General features: G+C 43.3%; 2 protein-coding genes across 19 annotated transcripts in view; both read right to left on the bottom strand.

The window, feature by feature from the left end:
- LOC117011989 (O-acyltransferase like protein) overlaps positions 1 to 15,156 on the bottom strand; it is a 54,765-nt gene extending 39,609 nt beyond the window's left edge. The window contains exons 1-4 of the mRNA XM_033087912.1: positions 14,997 to 15,156; positions 13,415 to 13,529; positions 2,032 to 2,171; positions 538 to 616 (exon numbers count right to left, since the gene is read on the bottom strand). Of these exons, the coding sequence (XP_032943803.1) occupies positions 538 to 616; positions 2,032 to 2,171; positions 13,415 to 13,529; positions 14,997 to 15,041 (379 nt within the window). The 5' untranslated portion in view covers positions 15,042 to 15,156. The remainder of the gene's footprint in view (positions 1 to 537; positions 617 to 2,031; positions 2,172 to 13,414; positions 13,530 to 14,996) is intronic.
- A 5,567-nt stretch (positions 15,157 to 20,723) lies between these two features.
- Positions 20,724 to 22,840, bottom strand: part of ZNF532 (zinc finger protein 532) — a 96,421-nt gene continuing 94,304 nt past the window's right edge. For all 18 annotated transcript variants that reach the window (XM_033087903.1, XM_033087908.1, XM_033087893.1 and 15 more), the window contains one exon: positions 20,724 to 22,511. In XM_033087903.1, the coding sequence (XP_032943794.1) occupies positions 22,017 to 22,511 (495 nt within the window). In that variant the 3' untranslated portion in view covers positions 20,724 to 22,016. The remainder of the gene's footprint in view (positions 22,512 to 22,840) is intronic.

The raw sequence follows: 22,840 nt of genomic DNA, 5'->3' as shown, positions 1-22,840 counted from the left end.
CCTGAGAAGGGCGCCCTGGGAACGAACCCCTGATTTGTAACCAAATCAGACAGAACTGTGGGTAACCTTGGGACCCACTATTTCTGACTGGCGTCTGAAGTAGGGGACAGTCTTGTGGGACTGAGCCCTTCATCTGTGAGGTCAGCACAACCTCCAGGTAGTTAGTGTTAGAACTGCATAAATTGCAAGGAAAACCCAAACTGCCACATCCCCCCCAAACTCCATTAGTTTCCCCCGACTCCATTCACCTCAGTTATTGGTTTTATCAGGATTTACCAATCCTGAGAGAATGGCCTTTCTTGGCTCCAGGGAAGTGGGATTTTTCAAATTTTATGCCAAGACGATCCAATATATGGTGATGGAAAGAGAAGTGACTCTGGGTGGTGAGCACACAATGTGATATGCAGATGATGTATTACAGAATTGTACACCTGAAATCTATGTAACTTTACTAACCATTGTCACCCCAATAAACTTTAATTTTAAAAAAAAAATTTATGCCGAGACAACATTCACTGGGTTTTGTTATGGACTTACCCAGCTGAGACATGACAGTCACATCCTCTTCAGCACAAGAATTGGGGACGCACACGCCCACACTGTAGTCAGCGCCATCCTGGGAAACAATGCCACAACATTCCAGATGTCAGTGTCCATGGAATATGTGCATGATCATTTCTAAGTAAGCCTGCTGCTGCCCGTGAAGTAAGCACATCAGAAAGGGACGAGAAAGGTATTAAAAAAAGAAAAGTTGGCTGAATTCTTTGGAGATGGCTTTTCCATAACAGAGTAGTTCAAGTGAATTCACAGAGTGTCAGATGCACCCAGATTTAAATAAAAATATGTTCCAAGGCTTAATGTAGCTGATTATTTAAAAAGCAGCCACCCACACTGATTATTTTTACATAATCAGCTACATAGTCTGCCCAAGTGTCTCTCTCTCCAGTAGTAAGACTTAACGCTGCTACAATTTTCAACAAAATTGCCAACTTGTCATTTCTTCATAGCAGGACACGATGTATCAAGCAAAGATTTTATTAATAAATCAGCCAATAACAACAATGCCTGTCCCAATAAAGCCAAGATCAAATTATAAATAAAAATTCCCAGGATGTTTCTAAACATACAACTTCCACGACTGTGTAGGCCTGACCTTTTGCTCTGATATCAAAACCGTTAATCTGCTTTGAAAACAGGATATGACATTTGTACGCACTGAATCAACCCTCAAGCAATCATCATCATAACTCTCAGCTGGACGAAAGGAGCTGGGTGATAATCTTCCTATCTCCAGTGGTGAACCATTAGAAGACCCGTTTATGGCATTACTATCAGAGAGCTTGGATTTCTTATTGTTATTTTATGCTATTGTTATTACCCAACCAGTGATGTGTTTTCTTTTAGTGTTGTGTGAAATGCATAAAGTCTTATCTTTATATTTAATAGCAGGCTGTGCTGTTCCTAGCTCACCACCCCTACCCGCGCCCCCCACCCAAACTACCATGGCGATAAAAGAATTAACATGCTTTGAAGATACTGAGCCCTGGGACCTCAGTCAATTGATTCTGTGATGTATTCGTAAAAGTCCCAGCCTATCTGCTAAGATAACCTCAAATTCATTTTGGAGCTCTGTTTCTGGAAAAGGATTATAGGTAATGGGAAGTCCACCCTCCCTTTGGTTGGTATTCCAAAAATTGATAGTGAGTCAGGAGTTAATGCCCAGGAACACCGGCTGGGATTTGACCTTGGATTCCCCACTAAGGTCGTACAGCTGTCTTTCCCCATATAACATGGCAGGAGGAACCTCGGAAGGCCTGTGTGTTTTGTGGACAACTGTCTCCGGTAACATCCCAGCCTCAGAACATGCAAGCAACTTTCTGCCATTTGTTTAAAATTTAGTTTTAAACCTTTGCAAAACATCATAATAGTTTTCTTTTTTAATTTAAGAACAGCAATTGGTGGAGTTGCAATGGTTCCACATCAGGACGTTCACTTGTCCTTATAAAGCATGTGCGCAGATCCCGCACTCACCTGCAGGATGTGAATCTTGCAGTACTGCCCTTGGAAGTTCCCCGAGGGAATGTGGGTAGAGAGGCACTCACTGTAAGATCCCAGCCTGTCCACGTTTCCATGGAGAATATTGCTCCCAAGTTTCCCGACAGAGTCGTACACTGAATGTCAAAGCAAATGAAGTGGGCAAAGTTAGCTTACGTGTGTCACTTTCCAATGAATTTATAGGCACTTATTTCCATCACTTACACCTATCAGACTTAAATGACTGAAAAAAGGAGACAGATATATTCAGATGCCACCATGAGCCTACATTTTGCCTCTGCAGTCCCTCTCATCATTGAGGTAGGACAATGACGTATGCTCTCGTGTTGGTTACATGGTCTGTTCCTGAAAAAGATGAATTGTTTGAATTCTTTGAAATAATAAATGCTTCTGAGGAGTTAACCCTTGGTAGTTTTTCTCCAATCCCCCACCCCCTTCATACAGCCAAGAGAAAACACTTGTGTCTTTAAAATTCTTTTATCCAACCTTGTGGAATCTCATTTTGGAGAGAGTTAAATTTTTTCGTATTTTTTTTTATCTTAGGAGGAGAAGGGCGCAGTAATCAAGTTGCACAGTTAACGGCATTCTCAGCACTTGGTCCTGCAAAGCTTTCGGTTGGTTTGTGCTTGTGTATGTCCTTCTTTCCTTCATTTCAAATAATTCATTTTCTTTCATCTTGCTCCATCTCTCCCTCGCTCTTTGCCTCCCCCAAAGTCCCTCCTCCCCTACATGTTTGATGTGTATCCTCTCATTTGTCAGCGTTCTTGTGTTGTGTAACTGTATTTTTAATTTATATAAATGACTTTGTGCCTCTGATCTCCTGCTTCTACATATGTCCCTCACTGCTACCTTCGTACTGTTTCTGGTGTTACGGTGCTTATCTAGTCAGAGCTTCAGACTGCGGTATAATCATTCATCACCATCTTAGACTTAGCCATTCCCCCCAGGTGATGAACACATAGATGGCCTCCAACCCAGAGAAACTCACGGAGACGAACTCCTCATACGCGTCCCCGTATAGACCTACATGAGGATTTAACTACGTATATAGTCCTGTGAGTGGGACTGCAGGATCATAAGGTACAAAATACCACGTAAATCCCACCAGACTGCATTCCAGAGGGACTGCCCCCACCTGTGCTCCCCAGGGATGCCGCGTCCTATCTCTTCTTTGCATTGTCACGCTATCTCATGTTTGGTAGTTAATAGATACAAAATGATACCCAATTGTTGTTTTAATGTTTGTTTCTCTAATTACATATAAGCCAGTATATTTTTTTCAGTCAGCCATTTAAAGTTTTCTGTAAAGTACCTGTTTGTATCTTTGGCCCATTTTTTTAACGGGTTTTCTTTTTCTGATTTGCAAGAGCTCCTTATTCTACTGTATATTGGTCCTTGTCTACCTGAGTCATTGAAATATTTACCCTTTGTTATCTGTCAGTTCTTTATCGATGGTGTCCTCCACTGGACAGAAATCCATTCTTCTGAGCCTGCGATTTTTGATCTAGTCTTTGAACAATCTTTGTTCTAGTCAAGACTGGCTACATAACTTGCAGGGCTCATGCAAAATGAAAATACAGGCTCTCTTATTTAAAAATTATTAATGATTTCAAGATGGTGACAGCAAATCACACTTAAAGCAAACCTGGGGCTCTTCCAAGTGTGGGCCCCTATCTGACTACAAAGGTCACAAGCCCATGAAGTCAGTCGTGGCTCTAAAACCAGAACCATATGGTTTTCATTATTATGGATGTATAATATATTGAGTATTCTGCCTTTAGTCCTTTTTTTCTTCTTCAAAGTTGAGCTAGTTAGTTGTGGACCATTAATCATTCATACAAATTTCAGAAAATTTGCAGAAATTTCAGAACATTTTGGAAAAAGTTTGTTGAGCTCCTCAAAGCATCGAACTAGAATACTGATCGATATTGCTTCAAATTTATAAATCATATGATGGGACATTGACATAATTTTTGTATGAAGCCATCATTGGCTATCACACAACGTCAATCTTCTTTGGTGTCCTTACTGACAATTTTGTATTTTTCCTTGGTACTCTTAAAACACATTACATAGACAATTCCTAGGTAGTTTCCTTGGTGTTTTATTTTTAATTATATTTTCCAATTGATGGCTGCTGATGTGGAAAAATATTGTTGATTTTTGTACTTTGCTCTGGTACCTGGCGAATTTACTCAACTTTCTTAGGGGTTCTGCACTCTTATTCTTCCTCTGTGATCTTTATACTACGTTTTTTTCCCTTTTTTGTCCTCTCTTTACAGAAGGTGACAGGGTCGCTGGACACTGTTCCCGCTCTACCCTCCCCCTTCACTGTGACATGATGTCACCCCTCTCCCAGGACTAGTGTGGAGTAAGTCAAAGCCCAAGCAAAGCTCAGCTTTTATTCATCAGACGGTGGTCCCCTGAGAGGCTGTTGAATGGCCACCACCGTGGACACTGTCTGGGCCTGACTGGTTCAGAGCGTAGCACATCTCTGACCGTCTTCTCTAACCTGGGAGCTGCCCCATAGCTCACTGAGAAACTCTGCTGCTTGCTGAAGCTTGCCACAATTGGTGTCTGTGGTTTAACCAAAGACTCCTTCCAAATAGACATCCCCAGGGTCCCAACCATTCAACATCTCAGAATCCGACCCAGGGAAACACAGGATCACCCACTGCAAGATGCTGTGGCAGTGATGCTTGTAAACGCAAAAAATTGGACACAAACGATTAAGTTGAACCACATGAAAATTCCATTTTATGGGACAGAAATAGTTTAACGTCGGTGATTTCAAATAGGTCAACCTCTATCAGGAAAAGGTTCAATGCGCTATGGTACTTTCATGTTTTATAATGCTATGCAACAACTAAAATGAGCTAGAACTGTATTTGCTGCTGAGGGAAATATCCCAAGACATATTATTATGTGGGGGCGGGGGGAAAGCAAGTTTAAGAACAATAATTTTTCAATGTTATAAAACAATATCTTTCTAGTAGATAGAGATGCACAAAAATGCAAGGAGAAAGTTCTGGAAAGTTCTAGGAGACACACCCATTGATAACAGCCGTTATCCAGGAAGGGGACTGACAAATGAATGAGGGAAACAAAAAAGACGAGCTTTGTATTGCTTCAATCCCTTTACAGTGAGAATAGATTCATATATTATTTAGTAAATATAATACAGTAGTCCCCCTTTATCTATGAGGTTTGTGTTACAAGAGCCCCCCAGGGGATGTCTGAACCATGAATAGTACCAAAACCTATATATACTGTTTTTTCCTTTGCATGCATACCAATGATAAAGTTTAATTCATAAATTAGGTGCAGCAAGAGATTAACAATAATAATAATAAAATAGAACAATTATAACACTGTAATAAAAGTTATGTGAATGTGGTCTCTCTCTCACAATACCTTATTATGCTGTACTCACCTTTGCACTTACAGGAAGCACTTCACAGCCTCTCTGTGGCATCACTGCTCCTGAGCTTTGGGGCCATTATTCAGTAAAATGAGGGTGACACGTACACAGGCACTGAGGTCCCGGGAGAGGAGATATGGTAACCAGGATGGCTACTAAGTGACTACCAAGTGGGGAGGGTCCACAGCGTGGAGACGCCGAGCAAAGGGATGATTCACATCCTGGGGCCCCGTAAGATTTCATCACACTACACAGAATGGCCCGAAATTGAAAACTTATGAGTTGTTTATTTCTGGAGTTTGCCATTTCCTATTTTCGAATCGAGGTTGGCCACAGGTAACTAAAACCACATCAAGTGAGACTGAGGTTAAGGAAGGACTACTGTAGATAAACAACAAGACATATAAACAACTGGACTACAGCCATCGCACTCGTTTACACATTGTCCATGCGGCTTTCCCAGTATAGGCAGACCTCAGAGATGCCACAGGTCGATTCCAGACCATCGCAATCCAGCGAGTAGCACAATAAAGAGAGTCTTTCTTGCTGGTGGAAGGCCTTGCCTGCAATTTGTAAAAACGCAGCATCTGTGAAGCGCACTAAAACGAAGCACAAGAAAATGAGGTGTGCCTGTATGGGATTGAGTAGTTTCCACAGAGTCTGTATGGCACACAAAACAAAATATTTACTATCTGGTCCTTTAGAGGAAAAGTTTGCAGACCTCTTATCTAGAGCTGTGACTCTCAACCCTGGGCAGACATTAGCATCATCCAGGGCATTTTAAAAAAATTCTAATACCCAGGCTCCACCCTCACAAAAGGTCGCTTCACTGGTCAGGGGTGGGGCTTGTTAATTGTTTTTCAAAATTTCCCAGGTGATCCCATGTGCAGCCACGATTGAGTGCTCTGATCTTTAGAATTAATTCCAGACTCCTGAGCATGGTTTCAAAGGCCCTTTGTGACCTGACTTGCCTCTCCAGTCTTACCCTCCCAGACCTGTACCCATTTCCTCTGCTCCATCATACCAGGTCTGCACTTGTCTGTCTTTCTGCCTGGAATGTTCCTCCTTCCCATCTGCCTGGCAAATGCTGAATCATCCTTTGATTTTTGGCTGAAGGATAGTCTCCCCCAGGAAACACTGCAAACTCTTGCTTCGTGTATCACATCAAAAGGCACAAATCGTTCACCTGTCTGTCTCCCAGGTGAGGGAGGGACTGCGTCTTCATTAATGGATATCTCAGAGGAGGAGCTCAATAAACATTTGCTGAATTGAAATAAACTTTGAAAAAGTTTTCTTCACATGCCCCAAATCCAGCTCCACAAATGTATTTAGAGGTCCTCTCTGTGTCGAGAAAAAAACCACAACTACTTTAAAAACTGATGTGTTTCTTAGAAATAGACTCAATGATGTCCAAATTCCCTTCTCCATCACTACCTGACTATCCCAGATTCTGTAGCCTGAAGTTGAAGGACCTGGAACTATAAGAGCTGAAGGAGATAGAAACAAGAGAGGTGTCAATACTGAACTTATCTTCACCCTTAGGTAAAACCCTGAAGAATGAATGCAGGGGGATACCCAATTCTTCACTAGAGAGATTAAATTCTAATTTCTAATTGGCGTTTTGGTTTGTAAACTGGTTTTTTTGGATTGGATTTATGGTCTTCTCGCTGAGGTTATTTCCTATGCTACGCAAATTTTCTATTGCATTAGCTTCCTTTCTGATCATGATCTCAAATGGACAAGTTGCCCTTTTCCTGCTTTGCCCTTAATTGGTTTCTGTCAAGAACCTGAGATGCCTGGCCATGGGCACCATCCAAATCAAGATCTATTGTGATTGTCACGGGAGGGAGGGAGAGAAAACACTAATGATTAATTCCACCTGCTACTTCCAATCACATGGCAGTTGTTCCAAGTTTTCATCACCAAAAGATTAAAAACAACTCGTTTCAATTCTGCTGTGCTAATTGGCAGACGAATTTTCTTTCTCACATATGGCAATGATATATGGATAGTAAAATGCGGTGTTGATTAATATTTGGGTTTGAGTGGAGGAGAGCAAAACCTTGATGAATGGCCTTACATTTTAAAATACGGATGCGTACATACCATGAGGTTGAAGGCAGCTGAGCTTCCAGAATGCTAAGCCGTAAACAAATCCTAAAAGTAATGACCATCTTCAGCATTAACAGCAAATATTTATTAAGCACCTACCAGATCACTGTGTTATACTGGAGATTTTTAAAAATTAGAATCGAATAGTCCTTTCCCTGTAAAGGACATACACATAAAGTGTTAACCCTCTGTTGCCGGAGATCCCCTCGTTGGTAAGAAAGCCACAGGAATGTGCTATCAATTTGCTGTCCAAGCTCCTGAAGCACACTCTTTGCAAACACCTCCTGGAAGTCCCCCTTATGTTTGGTCAACGATTAATCTTGAACTTGGAGAATCAGAATAGCATGTGTATTAGTTTCCTGTGACTGCTATAACAAAGTTCCACAAACCTGGTGGCTTAACACCACAGAAATTCATTTTCTCTCAGTTCTGGAGGACAGAAGTCCAAAACTGGTTAGCACTGGGTTAAAACCAAGGTGTCAGCAGGGCTGGACTCCTTCTAGAGACTCCAGGGGAGAATCCATTCTTTGCCAAGCTGCTCGCGTACCTTGGAACGTAGCCACGTCACTTCCATCTCTGCTTCTGTGGTCACGTCACCTGTTCTGTGTGTCTGGGTCAAGTCTCCGTCTGCCTTGCTTTCCTAAGGGTCACGTGACTGCATTTAGGGCTCACCTGGGTAATCCAAGATACTCCCCCCATCTCAAAACCTTTCACTTAATTACCTCTGCAAAGATCTTGTTTGCATACAAGGTAACCACATTCACAGGTCCCAGGAATTAGAATGTGGATATGTTTGGGGGGCCATGGTTCAGCCTCCCTCAGCATGGATATCGGAAATCCAGTTAGCCCAGAAATGTCAGTGGAGTGCCTTGTCACCCTTTCTCTATATGAGATTTTCTTCGTCTTAGCATCTTTTCTGTCCCGAGCTCCAGCAACATGGGAGGGGCTGGCCATGAGGAAAATGTCCTGCAGACTGACAGGTGGATGGGAAAAGAGGCAATGTTCTGAGAAGTCACATCAGGTAGATAGTCCTCCACTGATGACCAGAGAACAAAGTCTGGGCCGGGGCCAGTGACCGGCTAGCCCAGTGAGTGTCTACCTATGGACTGCTTCCTATGTAACACGGGTATAAATCACGGGCCTCGGCTTCCAGCAGAGAAGCTGCAACTCACAGACAGGAGACATGAAATCATCACTCCAGAGGATAAACAATGAAGCTCAGGGGAGTCAGTCATCAGAGTGGGAAGTTCAGCAACCTGGCCACCAGGATGGGCTGAGAGGCTTGGCGTGGGGCCTAGGGAGCCGTGCCTGAAGGGTTAATAAAGTTTTATAGCAAAAGTAGTGCCTGGGGAGGATTTCAAGGATGTTATGAGCGTCCAGGAAATAGGAAATGAAAAGCCCTGCAGGCTGCTTGGGAACCAAGGGCCTCCACCCCCTCGTTCTGTCCCTGAGGAATAAAGTGAAAAAAATAAAAATAAAAATGCAGAAATCATGTGAAACCATGGGGCCTCAATATGGTGAGCATGGTTTTAATTCCATATAAATAAATAGCCTCCCCCGCAAGGCCTCTGCTGCAGACAGTATTACAAATGGGTCTGACTGGACTTGAAGAAATGGCCATGGGTGGGTCTGGTACATCTCAGGAAAAATGAGTTCAAAGGGCTGAGACTGATTGTTTTGTTTTTTTGTTTTCATCTCAGAAAATAAATGCATGCTGCTTTATTCTAGAGGGTGTGTTTGAGAGGCCATTGGCTCTATTTGTTTCCTGGGGCTGTCTTAACATACTTCCACAAACCGGGTGGCTTAAAACAACAGAAATGTATTGACCCACAGTTCTGGAGACCAGAAGTCCAAAATCAAGAAGTCAGCAGGACTGGTTCCTCCTGGAAGCTCTGGAGGGAGAATCTGGTCCATGCTTCTTTCCTAACTTCTGCTGGTAGCTGACAATCCTGGTTTTCCTTGACTGAAAGGTGCATCATTCCAATCTGTGTCTGTCATTATATGGCATTCTTTCCCTTTTACAAGGACACCATTCATTGGATTAGGGCACTCCCTAATCCGACATGACCTCATCTTCATTTGACACGTCTGCAAAGACCTTATTTCCAAAAAAGGTCACACCCATGGGTACCAGGGGTTAGGGATTCAATATATCTGTTTGGAAGACACAGTTCAACGCACAACACTCCCCTCGTGGGTATTCTACGATGCTACTCTTAATAATTAGCTTGTGAGGCATGGTTGCAGAAGCTCTGGGCCTGGAGAGAAGCAGCAGCTGCGGGCTCCGGGAAGGTACGACAAGTCTATGGAGAGATTCCCTAAATGGTCAGAGTGCAGTGGGTCACGGCCAAAGACCTGTGAAAATAAAGACCAACCGGATGCCTCATAGAACCAAAGAAATGCCATGTGGCTTCAGTATCTTCTTTCAATAGAATTTCTATTTTATGTTCTGCTCATCCACTCTTTAAATTATATACATATATAACAAGTGCCTACATAAAAGGGCATAAACCACAAGTCTTAGCTTGTAGGAGCCCTTCTCGAGGGAAAAGATGGATAAGACAAGATATTCAGAAGGAGAGACATGAAATCATTTTTCCAGAACACACATGATAAGGCTAAAAGGAGTACACATGGGAATTTTTTAAAAAACTGCTGCAGGTTTTCAGTTTGAGAAACACGGTCTCTCCATTTCACAGCCAAGGAAACTTGATTCGCAAAGTGAACATGGCTTGGGTGAGACCAACCATACAGCTGGTTACTGGCCTCACCAGGATGAGAGCACACGCAGGTCAAGACTGCCAGCCTAGCACCAGCTCTGTGGCTCAGCAGCACCAAGGCTCTAAAATGTGATTGGTTTACAAGAAAAGTAGGATGAGGAAAGGAACGAAATGCCTGGGAGCAGGTGGAGGGCGCCAGGTAGAGGGAGAAAGGGGAGGAGAGCCAAGACTGATTCTCATTGAGGAGGGACTTCCTGGAGAGGGGACTGTCTCAGAATTAGAAACAGTTGAATTTTAAAGAGGAAGGCAGGTAAGACCATAGTGGTCAAGGAGAAAGGAAATTGAGAAAAAATGATTCATCGGGAGGGAATATGCCAGAAATCTTTTACAGTGCCCTTTTCGTCTGTGGTAAGAGATTGAATGTAGATTTCTGTGGATTATGGAGTTTCCAAACAAAACTGGAAGCAGTGGGGCCAGACTACTGGCCTGAGGACTTCAGCAGTGAGAACGGGGTCAAAAATCAGACAATGACCCAAGAGGACGGCAAAATCAAAGCACGCAAAAATGATGGCTATTGTTCCCTTTAAGATGTTGCATATGTGTCTGTTAGAAAGCAAATGGAGAAGGATGGTGGAAAGGGAGCAACGGAACCTCATTCTGGAGTTATATTACTATCCTCTTCTTTCCTATAACATTTACAACCTTCAGTCCATCCTTCTCACTGCCAGATTGAGACTCTGTGTCAGGCTCCGGAATAGTCTCTCTCCTGTTCCAGAACAGCAATGACTCCTGTTTCTTTCTGCAAGACCAAACATCTCTGCCTGAATTTCAAGGACCTTCTCTCTCTACCTTATTCCTTAGACACCCCCGACCTCCCCCCCCCCCCAAATTATCAGAGATCCTGCTAACTATCATCTCTGTGCTTTGGATGGGGGATAGGATTTGAAAACATTATTATGAACATTTAATATATTAAAAGGGCATAAAGAAGAAAATATGAAAATACCTATGTTCCCATTGCCCGGCTTAAAAAACAAAACTTGACCCATCATTTGAAACCTGATGTGTCCTGAGCTGCATCTCCACCCTAACCAGCCCCACTCCAAGGCAACTTCTAACTGAATTTAGAGATTACCCCTCTCAGGCATCCCTTCTATTACTTGGAAGGTAAACATGGCTCCCTAAGCAATAAAGCACCTTAATTTGCATTTTGAAAAAACTTTATATACTGTATATATTATCCTACAACTTTCTTGATGTATTTCTGAGTAGTGCCTCCATATTAATACATGTAGCTATGCTTCACTCCTTTTTGCTGGTGCTTTTTTTTCCCCCCTTGTTTCTCTCATGGCTTATTTTAGGCAATGATTGAAAGTACAGGCTTGGGAATCAGATGACCTGGGCTCAAATGCTATCTCTGCCACTTATTTCAGGCAAAATACTTTACATCTCTGTGGCTCCATTTTCTCATTTATGAAATGGGGATGATAAAAACACCCTCCCCACAGGGAGCTAAAGGAGACAACTCCCAAACAGGGCTGGGAAAAGGTGCCTGCCATGAGAAAGTCCTCTCTAAATATTGACTCTTATTATTTTTCCATCCACATGACTGTCAGGAAAACCATTCTGAGAACGAAGGTCAGAACCATGCACTGAACTCAGAAATCTCAGGCCAAATGTCAAAGCAAGCATGCCCAGTGTTTTCTGGTGCATCAGAATGAAACCCAGTTAAAACGACAAGAGACAGTAGCCTCCATCTATTAAATGAAGCAATTGTCATCTATCCCATTTATGTAAATCATTCAATTCTTTTTGGGACCATTCATCTTGGGAAATTTTTTTTTAAATAAAAAAATAAAATATTAACAGTTTTAAAATAAATAAATAGATAGATAAATAAATAAATAAATAAATAAATAAATATAATTTTTAAAAATATTTTTCAATTTTCAGGCATAACTAGAGGAAGTTTTAAGGCAAATAAAGTGTTAAAAAAGCTGTAACTAATGATGATAATATGTGCCACCACCTCATCATCAAGAATCTGAGCCAGTCATTGTACCTTCTGGGTTTTCTTGGCTGGCTTAGTTGGCCTGGGGTTGTCAGAATGCTTCCTGTCAATATCATCAAGTGTTGCAGCAAAACAAAATCTAATCCAACATGGCACCTGAAAATGGCTACTGAATGAGTCGTATTTATCTTTCCCACCATATCATTAAATATCAAAACATCTAATCCAGTGCAGAATGGCAACTGCTTCAAACCATGTGCTATTTTGAATTACCCAATATGAGACCAAAACTTTTGTTTATCTTTATGATGTATGTTATGCTCCTGAATGAACACAAAATAAATGTGTTCAAAACGGAAACGGAGATTGCTATGACAGTTTTTCTGGCTTTGGAAAAAGTGAGTTTTTACATTTTTCCTTGTTAGTGGTTTCTTTCCATCAGCATCAACAAGGAATCATTCACCCAGAGAAGTTACCCCACTGAAAATGAATCTGGTTTCCTGCTCCTTTCTAGCAGGACGGTATGTGTCCCGTTAGTTGTGAGAATAATGCTGGAAAACGAATGAAAAATAAATACAGTGACCTGACATCCATCTATATCACATACTAGGAGGTACGGTGACTTCTTCCAGCCTGAACCAGTCCACTCAGCAACATGCCTCAGAATTTACTATCAAACATATAGTAGGCATAATTTATTCCCTGAATAATGAAGCAATTTATTCTGAAAAGCAGACTAAGTGTCTAGAAAAAGAAATAACGTAAGCTAAGTCATACGAAGTGAAATGTTAGCAGCAGCGTCCTACAAGAATCAGCAGCCTCATACAATTTATAAATCATACTCATCTTATTAAGAGGTTGGTCCTCATGCGATTCCTTCTGGCTAGAACTGATATCACTTCCTCTCCTGCCTTCCCCAAGAAAAATTCCTCCTCCCTTATTGATTCCTGGAGCAATTTGCAAATTGAGGCTCATCTTGTCCTCTCTAATTAGTTCTGTGTTTTCAGTTCTCCAGAGGGTTTTCTAGAATGCTCCAGGACGAACCTCAGACTGCCCTGTATTCACCTACCCAACAGGCCAGGGGAACCAACTTACTTCTTAGAGCGTATTCTTTGGGCTCCACTGAATTCAGATCAGAAAGGAATTCATCAGTGTCTTGCATGCACTTGAGAGAAATGTTTCTTGCAGGAAAAACAAAACATAATTGAAACTGAAAAGAAAGCAGACAAAATAGTACAGTGAGAACCATCATTGTCGCTTAACTTGTCAGGAAAACACTCCTTTCTTAGACCAAGAGGCTTATATTTATGAAACACTAGTCTATAACATGTTGGGGGGAAATGTGACATTGCTTGCTCCTTAATATGCAGAGACAAGCTGTGTCTCCTCAGCCACCTGCAAAGCGGCCGAGATAAACAAACCATGGAAACCGATTTACACACAACTTGTTATTGTGGAGTAAAATCTTGCTGTGGATGTGGGGGCCGCTGACCACCTGGCTTCCTTTAGTTATGCAGATTAACATGGATAACACTAGATTCTCTCGAGTTAGCCGGTCTTGCGTACATCTCAGCGTTTCAAAAATATACCGTGGATGATAAGTGGCAATGTTGGGTTTTTCCCCAGAATGATTATGAATCCCACCTATAAAGCATGGGGATAAGTGATACGTAAAGAAGGGCTTCTCCGTGATCATCTGGATATTTCATACATCTGTCCATGTTTGCCGGACTTGAGAGCGACATAGGCGTGGGAGTGATAAACTCCCCCACGGAAGGAACCATGTTGCAATGGGACAAATAAGGACACACGTCATCTCATGGGGCTTAGAACACACATCCCAGGAAGGAAATGATGCTGACAGAAGACCACGGGCACTGTGTTCGTCTACTTTAAGAAAACATAAAACGTGTGGGTCTGGATTTCTCAGCGTATAAATATTTTCTTTCCAGAAAGGCTTTCTTTAAATAGCAACCTCCCTAACTACATTTAAAACGAGATGCAAACCTTGTTCAAACCGGGAACAAGTCCGCTCTTGTGGGTGGCTGGGACTCAGCTGGCCTTCCTGTGTCGCCCTGGCTGTACGGTGGCCTCTAGCACCCCAGTCTTTTGTCTGCGTCTGTGGGGGTTGCTGTAACAAAATACCACAGCCCGGGTGGCTTAGAAACAACAGAAATTTATGTCTCACACTTCCGGATGCTGCAAGTCTAAGATCAAGGCTCCAGCATGGCTCTGATGCGGGCCCTCTTCTGGGTGATTAAACAAAAAAAATCTCTAAAACCTCGATGTATTTCCAAGTCAGTTGTGAACATAGTGTCATCATTGAAAATATGAAAATGCTTTTAGAATTCAGTGTTAAACACTCCATCTTTTGTCAACTGGGAGAAAAAAAAATATCATGAGCAGAACACACCCCCACGTTTCAATAGCTAGGAATCAAAACCCCTCAGATGCTTTTTAAATACCACCTAAACAAAAAGGAAAAAAGATCGTCTTACTTTTGGGAACCTAATAGCTCAAGACCCTTCTAATGTTTGTCCCCAGTCGTAAGAAACAAAATTATGACTACTCAAGTTCAAGGAGACTCAGTTGTTTTACAAAGACATTTGAAGTACCTGTTTTATGCGAGGCAAGGTGCGAGGCGTAAAAATAGAACATGAAAATAAAGAAGGCCTACCTTTCCTGAAAGCAGGCCTTTATCATCTCCCGAGGCAGCAGCCATCAGCTTACTGATGCTGTTATCAACGGCACAGTTATTTTAGTCAAGTAACTAGCTCTGTGGAAAAGGAAAGAGCACTGGGCCGCTCATCGTTCGGCAATGAATTTGAGAAAACAAGGATTTGTCTTTGCTGACAAGAAAAAGGATCAACCTGACAGGAAAATTGTAACTAATAGCTGCTCCTCTCAGGCTGCAGGATGAATGACGCCCCAGGCAGCGAGAGGAAATGGCCACCTCCGATTAGAAAGCAGGCTGAGTTCATGGAACGGCTCAGGACATTGATCCAGAGGATGGCAGACCATTAGCAAATCACCATACAATGTCAGGAGTGATAAGTGCCGGGAAGAAACATCGTGCAGGGTGAAGAAATGGAGAGTGATGGAGTAGGTGTGTGCTGTTGGTGGGAGCAGACACATTGCGGCAAGGTGATCCAGAAAGGCTCTCTGGGCAGGTGACTTCTGAGCCAACCTGAAAGAAGTGAAAAGGCCTGTGTGGGAATCACAACAGAGGGAAGAGCAAGGGCCAGGCCCTGTGAAGGGAATGTGAATAGTGTATTAAAGGAACAGTCAGGAAGAAATGGTAGAGGAGGTTGGGGTGGTGACAGGATGTAGGAAACGGAAGGTCCACCGGGGTGTCTGTTATTGAAAGGTATACACTTCCGTTTATCTTGGTAAGTCTTTTCAAAAATAGCTAATAGTGTCATGTTTGGATGGTGTCTTATTCAGAGGCAAGCAAGAGTCTAAGCTTTGAAACGTCCCGCCTTGGTGTCGGCATTCCCAGGGTCCAAGACGGCTCAGCTGTTCCCTGAAGGCGGACTGATTCCCCAGCGGGCAGAGAAGGTGAGGAATGTCCACATTCCTCCCTCCCACATCTTGGGCCTTCCCTTTCCCTGACCAACAAGTGCGATTCACAAGGTAACTCTCCATCTGCCGTCTCCACGGTCATTGCAAAGCGCGCCACCAGAATGAATGCATTTAATCTGTCCTTCCTTCTTTGTATCGGCTGCTGGAGAGTCAAAGCAGGAGCCCTGTGTGGCCAAGTATTGGTCATCCCCTGCCCGCGGGTAGACTGCCAGGGGTCAGGGAGAGTGACCTTCGGCTTCCGGAGCAGGAGGCAAGATTCAACTCTTGCCGAGGGTCATACAGGGGCAGAGTCCCAAACCGTGGAAGGGAGTCAGATGCTGAACTGACAAAATCAAGAGAAACATCCATTACCCCTACTTAGAGATGTATCTTCTACCCTTTCCGAGAGAGGGTCCTCCTCGGACACACGCAGCAACACTTCTCCTGAGTCGTCAGCATCACACCGTCCTCTCCAATCAGATCTATGCCTCCTTGTTCTGTTTCATCACATACATGGTGTTTCTTCTCCAGGAACAACCGAGCTCAATTAAATTTGACTAGACCTAAAGGTCAGAAAATCACCCGTGAGCTAAACTCACACTTTCTGGAACTGAGCTGGAGGTGTGACAAGGTGGGCTCTGTAGAGCTCCTCTAGATTAAAATGTAGTCTTGCAAAGGACTGTTAGAGAAACAGACCTGTCGCGGTCGTGTAATTTACAATTGTAAGTAGAAGAAAAGCTCCAGGATAAGCAGCTTGCAATAATAATAGCAAAGCAAAGGGTGAATAATCAGTTCCTTTAAATGGTGCAAGACATTATAAATCGTGCAGCTCGAAGTCAGAACCAACCTCACAGACTGAATTTAGAAACTAGCAAAGAATATCTTCTGGGAAACGCTATTCTGTTTCCTTGAGTAAAATTAGCTACTAGGGGAAGGGTATCATTCCAGGATAAACCTGGTGAGGTAATTAGAAAGAAAAGGTAAATACGGAATGCTGAGGACCCTGCTCCAGCTCACAGCCTGCCTAGAGGGGATAAGATGCATGTTGACAACACCAGTACAGAGCAGGCACTTGTGAAAGGGCACGCTCGGTGTCTGTCATCGTTACAGTGTCTCCCACCAGGTACCCCAGACACATCACACATCCCTCCGTCCTGCTCTGTGCCCCACTTGCTGACTGTTTCTGGGGTTTCCTTGTCCTCTAGCTTTTACTTGGCTTTGGCCAGTGGGAGGTGCGGTGGAAACTTTCGAGTGTGACGAGACAGCTTTCCTGTAATTTTCCTCCCACACTCCCGCATCACTGTGGCTCTGGCTCTTATGGAACAGGAGAGGTCCCTGTTCCACAGCTCCAGCTCTGCCCCTGCTCGGCAGGCCTGGGGGTGACAGGGCCTCCTCATCACTGCCAGTGCCTCGGTGTCTCAACCTCTCTTGCTCCAGACCACAGCTCTGTATGTAGTCCCCTCCTTCATTTCTTTAAACCTTTCCTAGTATGGTATTTATGTCCTGCTAAGACTCTAATTCATACAGGATCTAAGGCTGGGCAGCCCCAGATCTGACTTTTCCAATAAAGGCAGCAAATATGAACGAGCAAACTCCCAGAAAAACATAGGCTACAATGATGAGAGTTCCATCATTCAATGAATTGAGCCTTTACTAAAATGTTCACCAAAATCTACTGGGATAGTAGGCAGGGGAACAGGATGTGACAGGAGAATGTTGTCTCTCATAGGAAGATTGGCAGTAGCCACGTCTCCAATGTGGACCGAGGCTGGGCTATCCAGAATAAGTGGTTTGGGGGGAGTGATGACTACAGAATAACTGGCTAGTGCAGAAGCTTCTAGTAGCTGGAAGAGTGGCTCTTTGCAGAGACCTAAATTCACACTGCCATATCCCAAAGGTTTATGGGTAAGTCTGGAAGGATGTGAGAGTCATAATTTCAAAAGGAAACTCGAAGTAAACAAGAAGGTTCGTGTGCATTTAAGTAAAGAATGAACTGTGCACAAGTAGGAGCCCAGTCTCTAAGGTAACTAAATCTAGGTTCCTTATTTAGAAGATGTATGCTTTAAAATTAAGTTACAATCTGGAACCCTTACAGTATGTGTGTGTGTGTGTGTGTGTGTGTGTGTGTGTGTGTGTGTGTGAGACTAAATGGCATCGATACATTCCACATTTGGCACACCCCTCTCTTTTCAGACCTTTCTTTGGGATGAATGGTTCTTTTAAGTCCTATTTTATTTCATGAAGTTCTCCAAACATATCTTCCTCTTTTCTCCTTCCAAGCAGGCATTTAAAAAAGTGCTCACAGCATGATGAATATGTTAATATGAAATAATAATATCTTAATCTTTGCCAAAGTTTTCAAGAGGAAATTTCCCTGTTGGTCAAAGATCCTGGGGCTGGAACTCACGAGACCGCTGGCCCTGGGGAGAAGTGTCCACCAAGCTTCGGATGGGACAGTCAGTTGTTCTTTAGAATCCTGACTGAAGTAGGAGTGGGGAACTAGCAAATAATGCCTCTGGGAGGACGAAGTGGCTGATGCCACGGACTCAAAGCCTGTGTTTTCCTGTTTCTCATTTTTGTAAGTTTTTATCACCTTGCTGGCATTCTTCGTTTCGTGTCACTATTACTCAATTATTGATGACATAGAATCATCTAACCACAATCATCTAATCACAAAAACGTCTTATATGTATAAATCTAAAGCGCAAGCTTCTCCATAACTAGCTCTTTGACTTCCTGTTTCTATTTAATTAATGTAAACCTTGGGGGGGGGAAGTCTGTTTTAAGAAATCATCTAGGTTTGAACTTCCATCAGACTTACCCTCTCTCTGTGTCCCGCAGCATGAAGTCCTCCTGACACTACTTCTGAGATGCTACCTACACCTGCAGCCTCTTTCCACGCCTCCTCCCCACACCCTCAGCCGGGCCCTCACACCCACGTGTGTCAGCACCACAGCTACACTGATCTCAACTTTTCTCCTGATGGTCACTTATGCTGTTCGAGTATTTTCAGGCTTCTGCCTTGTGGGCACACAGTAGGATCGCACTTCCGGCCTCCTTGTAATTAGGCGGCCATGTGACTGGTTTTCACCAATGAGTTGTGAGAAGTGACGTCTGCTACTTCCGGGCCACAGCATTTAACTGCCCTTTCCCTCTGTCACAGTAACCAGCGGCTCTTCTGACAGTCGGAGGAGGGGACAAGGAGACTGGAAACGTCTCCAGTCAACCCACAACGGACACCAAATGGGAGCAAGAAATAAGTCCTGTTGTTAAAGGCCGCGAAGATTTAGGATTGTAACCACAGCATAACTTAATGTATCCCAATTGACACATGTTCCCACCATCCATCCTAAACCCTGTCACCCAATCTGGTGACGTCACTCTCCTGTCCAAAGAAATTTCTACCAGAGTACAAACGCCTTAGTTCACCATTCAAGGCTATTTGCAAATTGACCTGAGCCTACCCTGTCGGTCTCAGAACCACTTCCTCACCGACCAGAGGGAAGGGGCTCTCTAAGGATTCAGGGAACGTGCCCATTTTCTGCCTTTGGTCTGACTACGTCCTGTTCCTCAGAGGCCCACACGACAACCACACCCAGCGTCTACGACTAATGAAGAACGAATGGGTTGACGTCACAAGGCGTAATGTGGATTTCTGTTCAGCATTCACACTTGACCGAAGAAGCACTGGAACCTTTTGTTAGTGGCCAAGAATTTTCCACAATGGCCCTTCCCAGTTCTATTCCCTCTTTCTGGAACTCCTATTAAACTCGTTAGATGTTCTCATTTTGTCCTTCTTGACTTCTAATCTCTTTCACATATTTCACCTGTCTCTCTGCTGTGTTCCAGGTGAGTGCTTCATGATCAGTCTTCTAGTTCCCCGATTCTCTCTTCGGTGGAACCACCCAGCTTTCCTCCCACGACTACGGCATCATGGGCTGTTTTTCTGCTCTGGGTTTCAGTTTATTTTTCATTTTGTACCTCTAGCTCTTTCTAAAAACTTTCTTGGAGGCTCAACTAAGCACTGAATAGATGCTAATTTCATATTACCGAGCATTTCTGGGTTATTTTAAGAGTAGACAGACTTCCAGGTTACCTTATAAAAGCCATCGTGCCACAAACAAAAATTCTAGTATCGTGTTTTGCACATACTTTTTATTTGTTGAATAAGTGAATATTTGTCAATATGTACATAAACACATAGAGCGAGCGCTAGATTTAGAGCAAGAATATCTGGGTTCTCATACGCAAAGCCACTTACCAGCTATGAGGGCTTAGGCAAAGAATTTAATCTGAGCTCAGCTTCCTCAACTGTAAAACTAGGCCAGTAAGACCTGTGCAGCCCCCCACACAGGTTTATTGCAAGGTTCAAATGCAGAAACATGTGAAAGTGCGATGAATACAAGTTAGAGCAATACAAGAATAAATATAACAAGTAACAGCAATTGAATGTCAAGTTGAGGAATACTGGAATCATACCCTTGGCTCACACCGATGTCCTGATGGAGTCAACAAGAAGTGACAAAACAGCTGATTGCTAACGAGAACAAATGTGCCATTCTTCTGAGTGGGAAGAATTCTGCGGTATCCTGTAGCCTGTCCCTGCAATTAATCACTTCCTAAACTTCACGAGGATGTCACAGTCCCACCGTCAATAACTCTCTCACAGAAGCACAAGGGCCAAATGTCCCACGTTTATTTACACGTGAAATGTGTTTAATACAGTTATGATGGATGTAGTGCATAACACCTGACAGCAGCAAGACCTTTTGAGGAACCGAACGTTGACTACAGTATACCATGCAAGTATCTATATATACACAAAAGAATTTTTCTTTAAAAAAAAAAAAAAAGGTACAAAACATGTTTAGGGATAAATACAAGATATAAAATGCCAAAGAAAACACAAAACAAAAACCAAAAAAATAGAACTCTCCCAGAGAACTATAAATGGAAGGGACATTTCAATTAACTACCGCTAGTAAATATACTTATGGAAACGACCGAACTAACCCCAGGTGGCTCAGTGCTGAATCTAACGGCCAGTCGCCATGCACAGGCTGCTGCATTGATAAGTTGGTGGGTGAAGTTGTGCATCTCAACTCTAAGTACCCGAACGTTTGGCAGTAGCACCCAGAACAAGAAACGCCAACTCTTTAGACAGCAAAGGGTTAAGTCAACTGTGATTTTTGTCTTCCTGTCAAGAGCCAGAGAAATACTTGTATCTTTAGTTGTTGTTTTTATAATAGTTAATAAATTACACGACAAAAGCTTTGACTATATAAATCTATTGGTCTAACCACATATTTGTAACTTTTACAGTAGTCCAGCCCTTTCGTTAACGTTATCTCCTTGTGCTCTTCAAGCCAGCCTTGCAAATTGGACCAGAAAACAACCAGCCCACACTTTTACCATTAGAATACCTTTCTCCCCCATTCTAACATGGAGTTAAGGAACTCCGCGTTCCTTCCTGGATTTCTGGCCTAAGTTTTTATTCACCACCTGCAAGGCTGCTTTAAACACCGGCTGGCACGGCCTGGGACAGATGCCATCCGGTGCCGGAGTGCAGGTGTCTGCAGGGCACGGCCCGGATTCAGAGCAGGCACATTGAGGGTGGTGCTAAGACACTTAAAAGTCCCTAGTGTTTGGAGACCCACAATCACCTACAAGTTATGTAGTGAATCCTAAAAATTAAAAACACTAAAAAAGGCATTACCTTTAGCCTGTAATTAGTTAACCCTTTTAAATCCATAACATACAAAATGGTTTATTTGAATTCAAGGAACTGCCCCTGTTACTAAGAACTCTGTTTTAAAGAAACAATACAAAAAGAAAACTTGTAACCCAAAAAAAGAGAAACAAACTCAAAACATTTGCTACTAAATACTGATACAAACATGTAACAAAGAGTATAAAAAGTTATTCCTTTAAATATATACAAACTCTTTTAAACTCAAATACTGCTTTCATACTTATCGAGGATATACACGACGAGGTGAAGAAGGAACGCTGCAAGGGAATATATTGCAACAGCCTAGAGAGTACTGGTAACTCTATTATACTGCAAACTTTTTGTAACAAAACTGTCTTTCGGACTCCAATGTGGACGGGGATTTTCCTGATGGAAGGTGTGTGGCTATTTCTCAGCTGAACTCACTCTTTTGGATTTAATGAAGGCCATGCCGTGTGTCCGCATGTGAGCGTTTAAGGCAGCTTCAGTTTCGAACGTTTTTGCGCACACTTTGCACTTTCTGTCGGACGCCGCGCCGTCGGACGACTCGTCCTCGTGGCTGGGCTTGTTCTCCTGCTGGTTCTCCTCCCCCGCCCCGTTCTGCTTGGACACTGGCTGAGGCTCCTTCAGCTTGTGCACGATGAAGAGGTGCCTGGACAGGGACACATGCGACGTGTAGCACAGGCCACACTCACGGCACTGGTAGGAGGAGCCGTCCGATTTGTGTTGAGGGATGTGTTCGTGGAACTGCAGCAGGTTTTCGGTGGTGAAGCCGCACACGGCACATTTGTGAACCTTAAAAACATTTATCTTTAGCTTTTTCAGTGGTTGAGTAATTGCTCCCCTGGGAGGTCTGAACTCTAAAACTGGTTCTTCCAACTTCCGCTTGGGACTGGGAACCTTTGAGGAAAAAACACACGATTGAAAGCCGTTCTGCTCTATGAGTGATACATAACCAGCTCTCTCGGACTCTTAAAGCTGCCGGGAAAACGTGTACTGTGAGCTTCGGGATTTGGGTTTTTCTGACAGCAGCGTGTCTGCCACCCCACCCGAGGCTCACGCCTTTCATCCACTCCACAAATACGACTGAGTTCCTGTGTCAGCAGGCATCCACTCTGGCCCACGGGCCCAGCAATGGACAAACAAGTCCCTGCCTTCATGGAACACAGGTGCCACTGGTGCGTGACAGGCAGCAACCAAGGAGGCAATCTATAGTGCACCACACACAG

The sequence above is a fragment of the Rhinolophus ferrumequinum genome, chromosome 19, assembly GCF_004115265.2.
Source record: "Rhinolophus ferrumequinum isolate MPI-CBG mRhiFer1 chromosome 19, mRhiFer1_v1.p, whole genome shotgun sequence".
In the NCBI taxonomy this organism is placed as follows: Eukaryota; Metazoa; Chordata; class Mammalia; order Chiroptera; family Rhinolophidae; genus Rhinolophus; species Rhinolophus ferrumequinum.
Note: the sequence above shows the minus strand (reverse complement) of the source record. Positions and strands in the feature narration are given on the sequence as shown.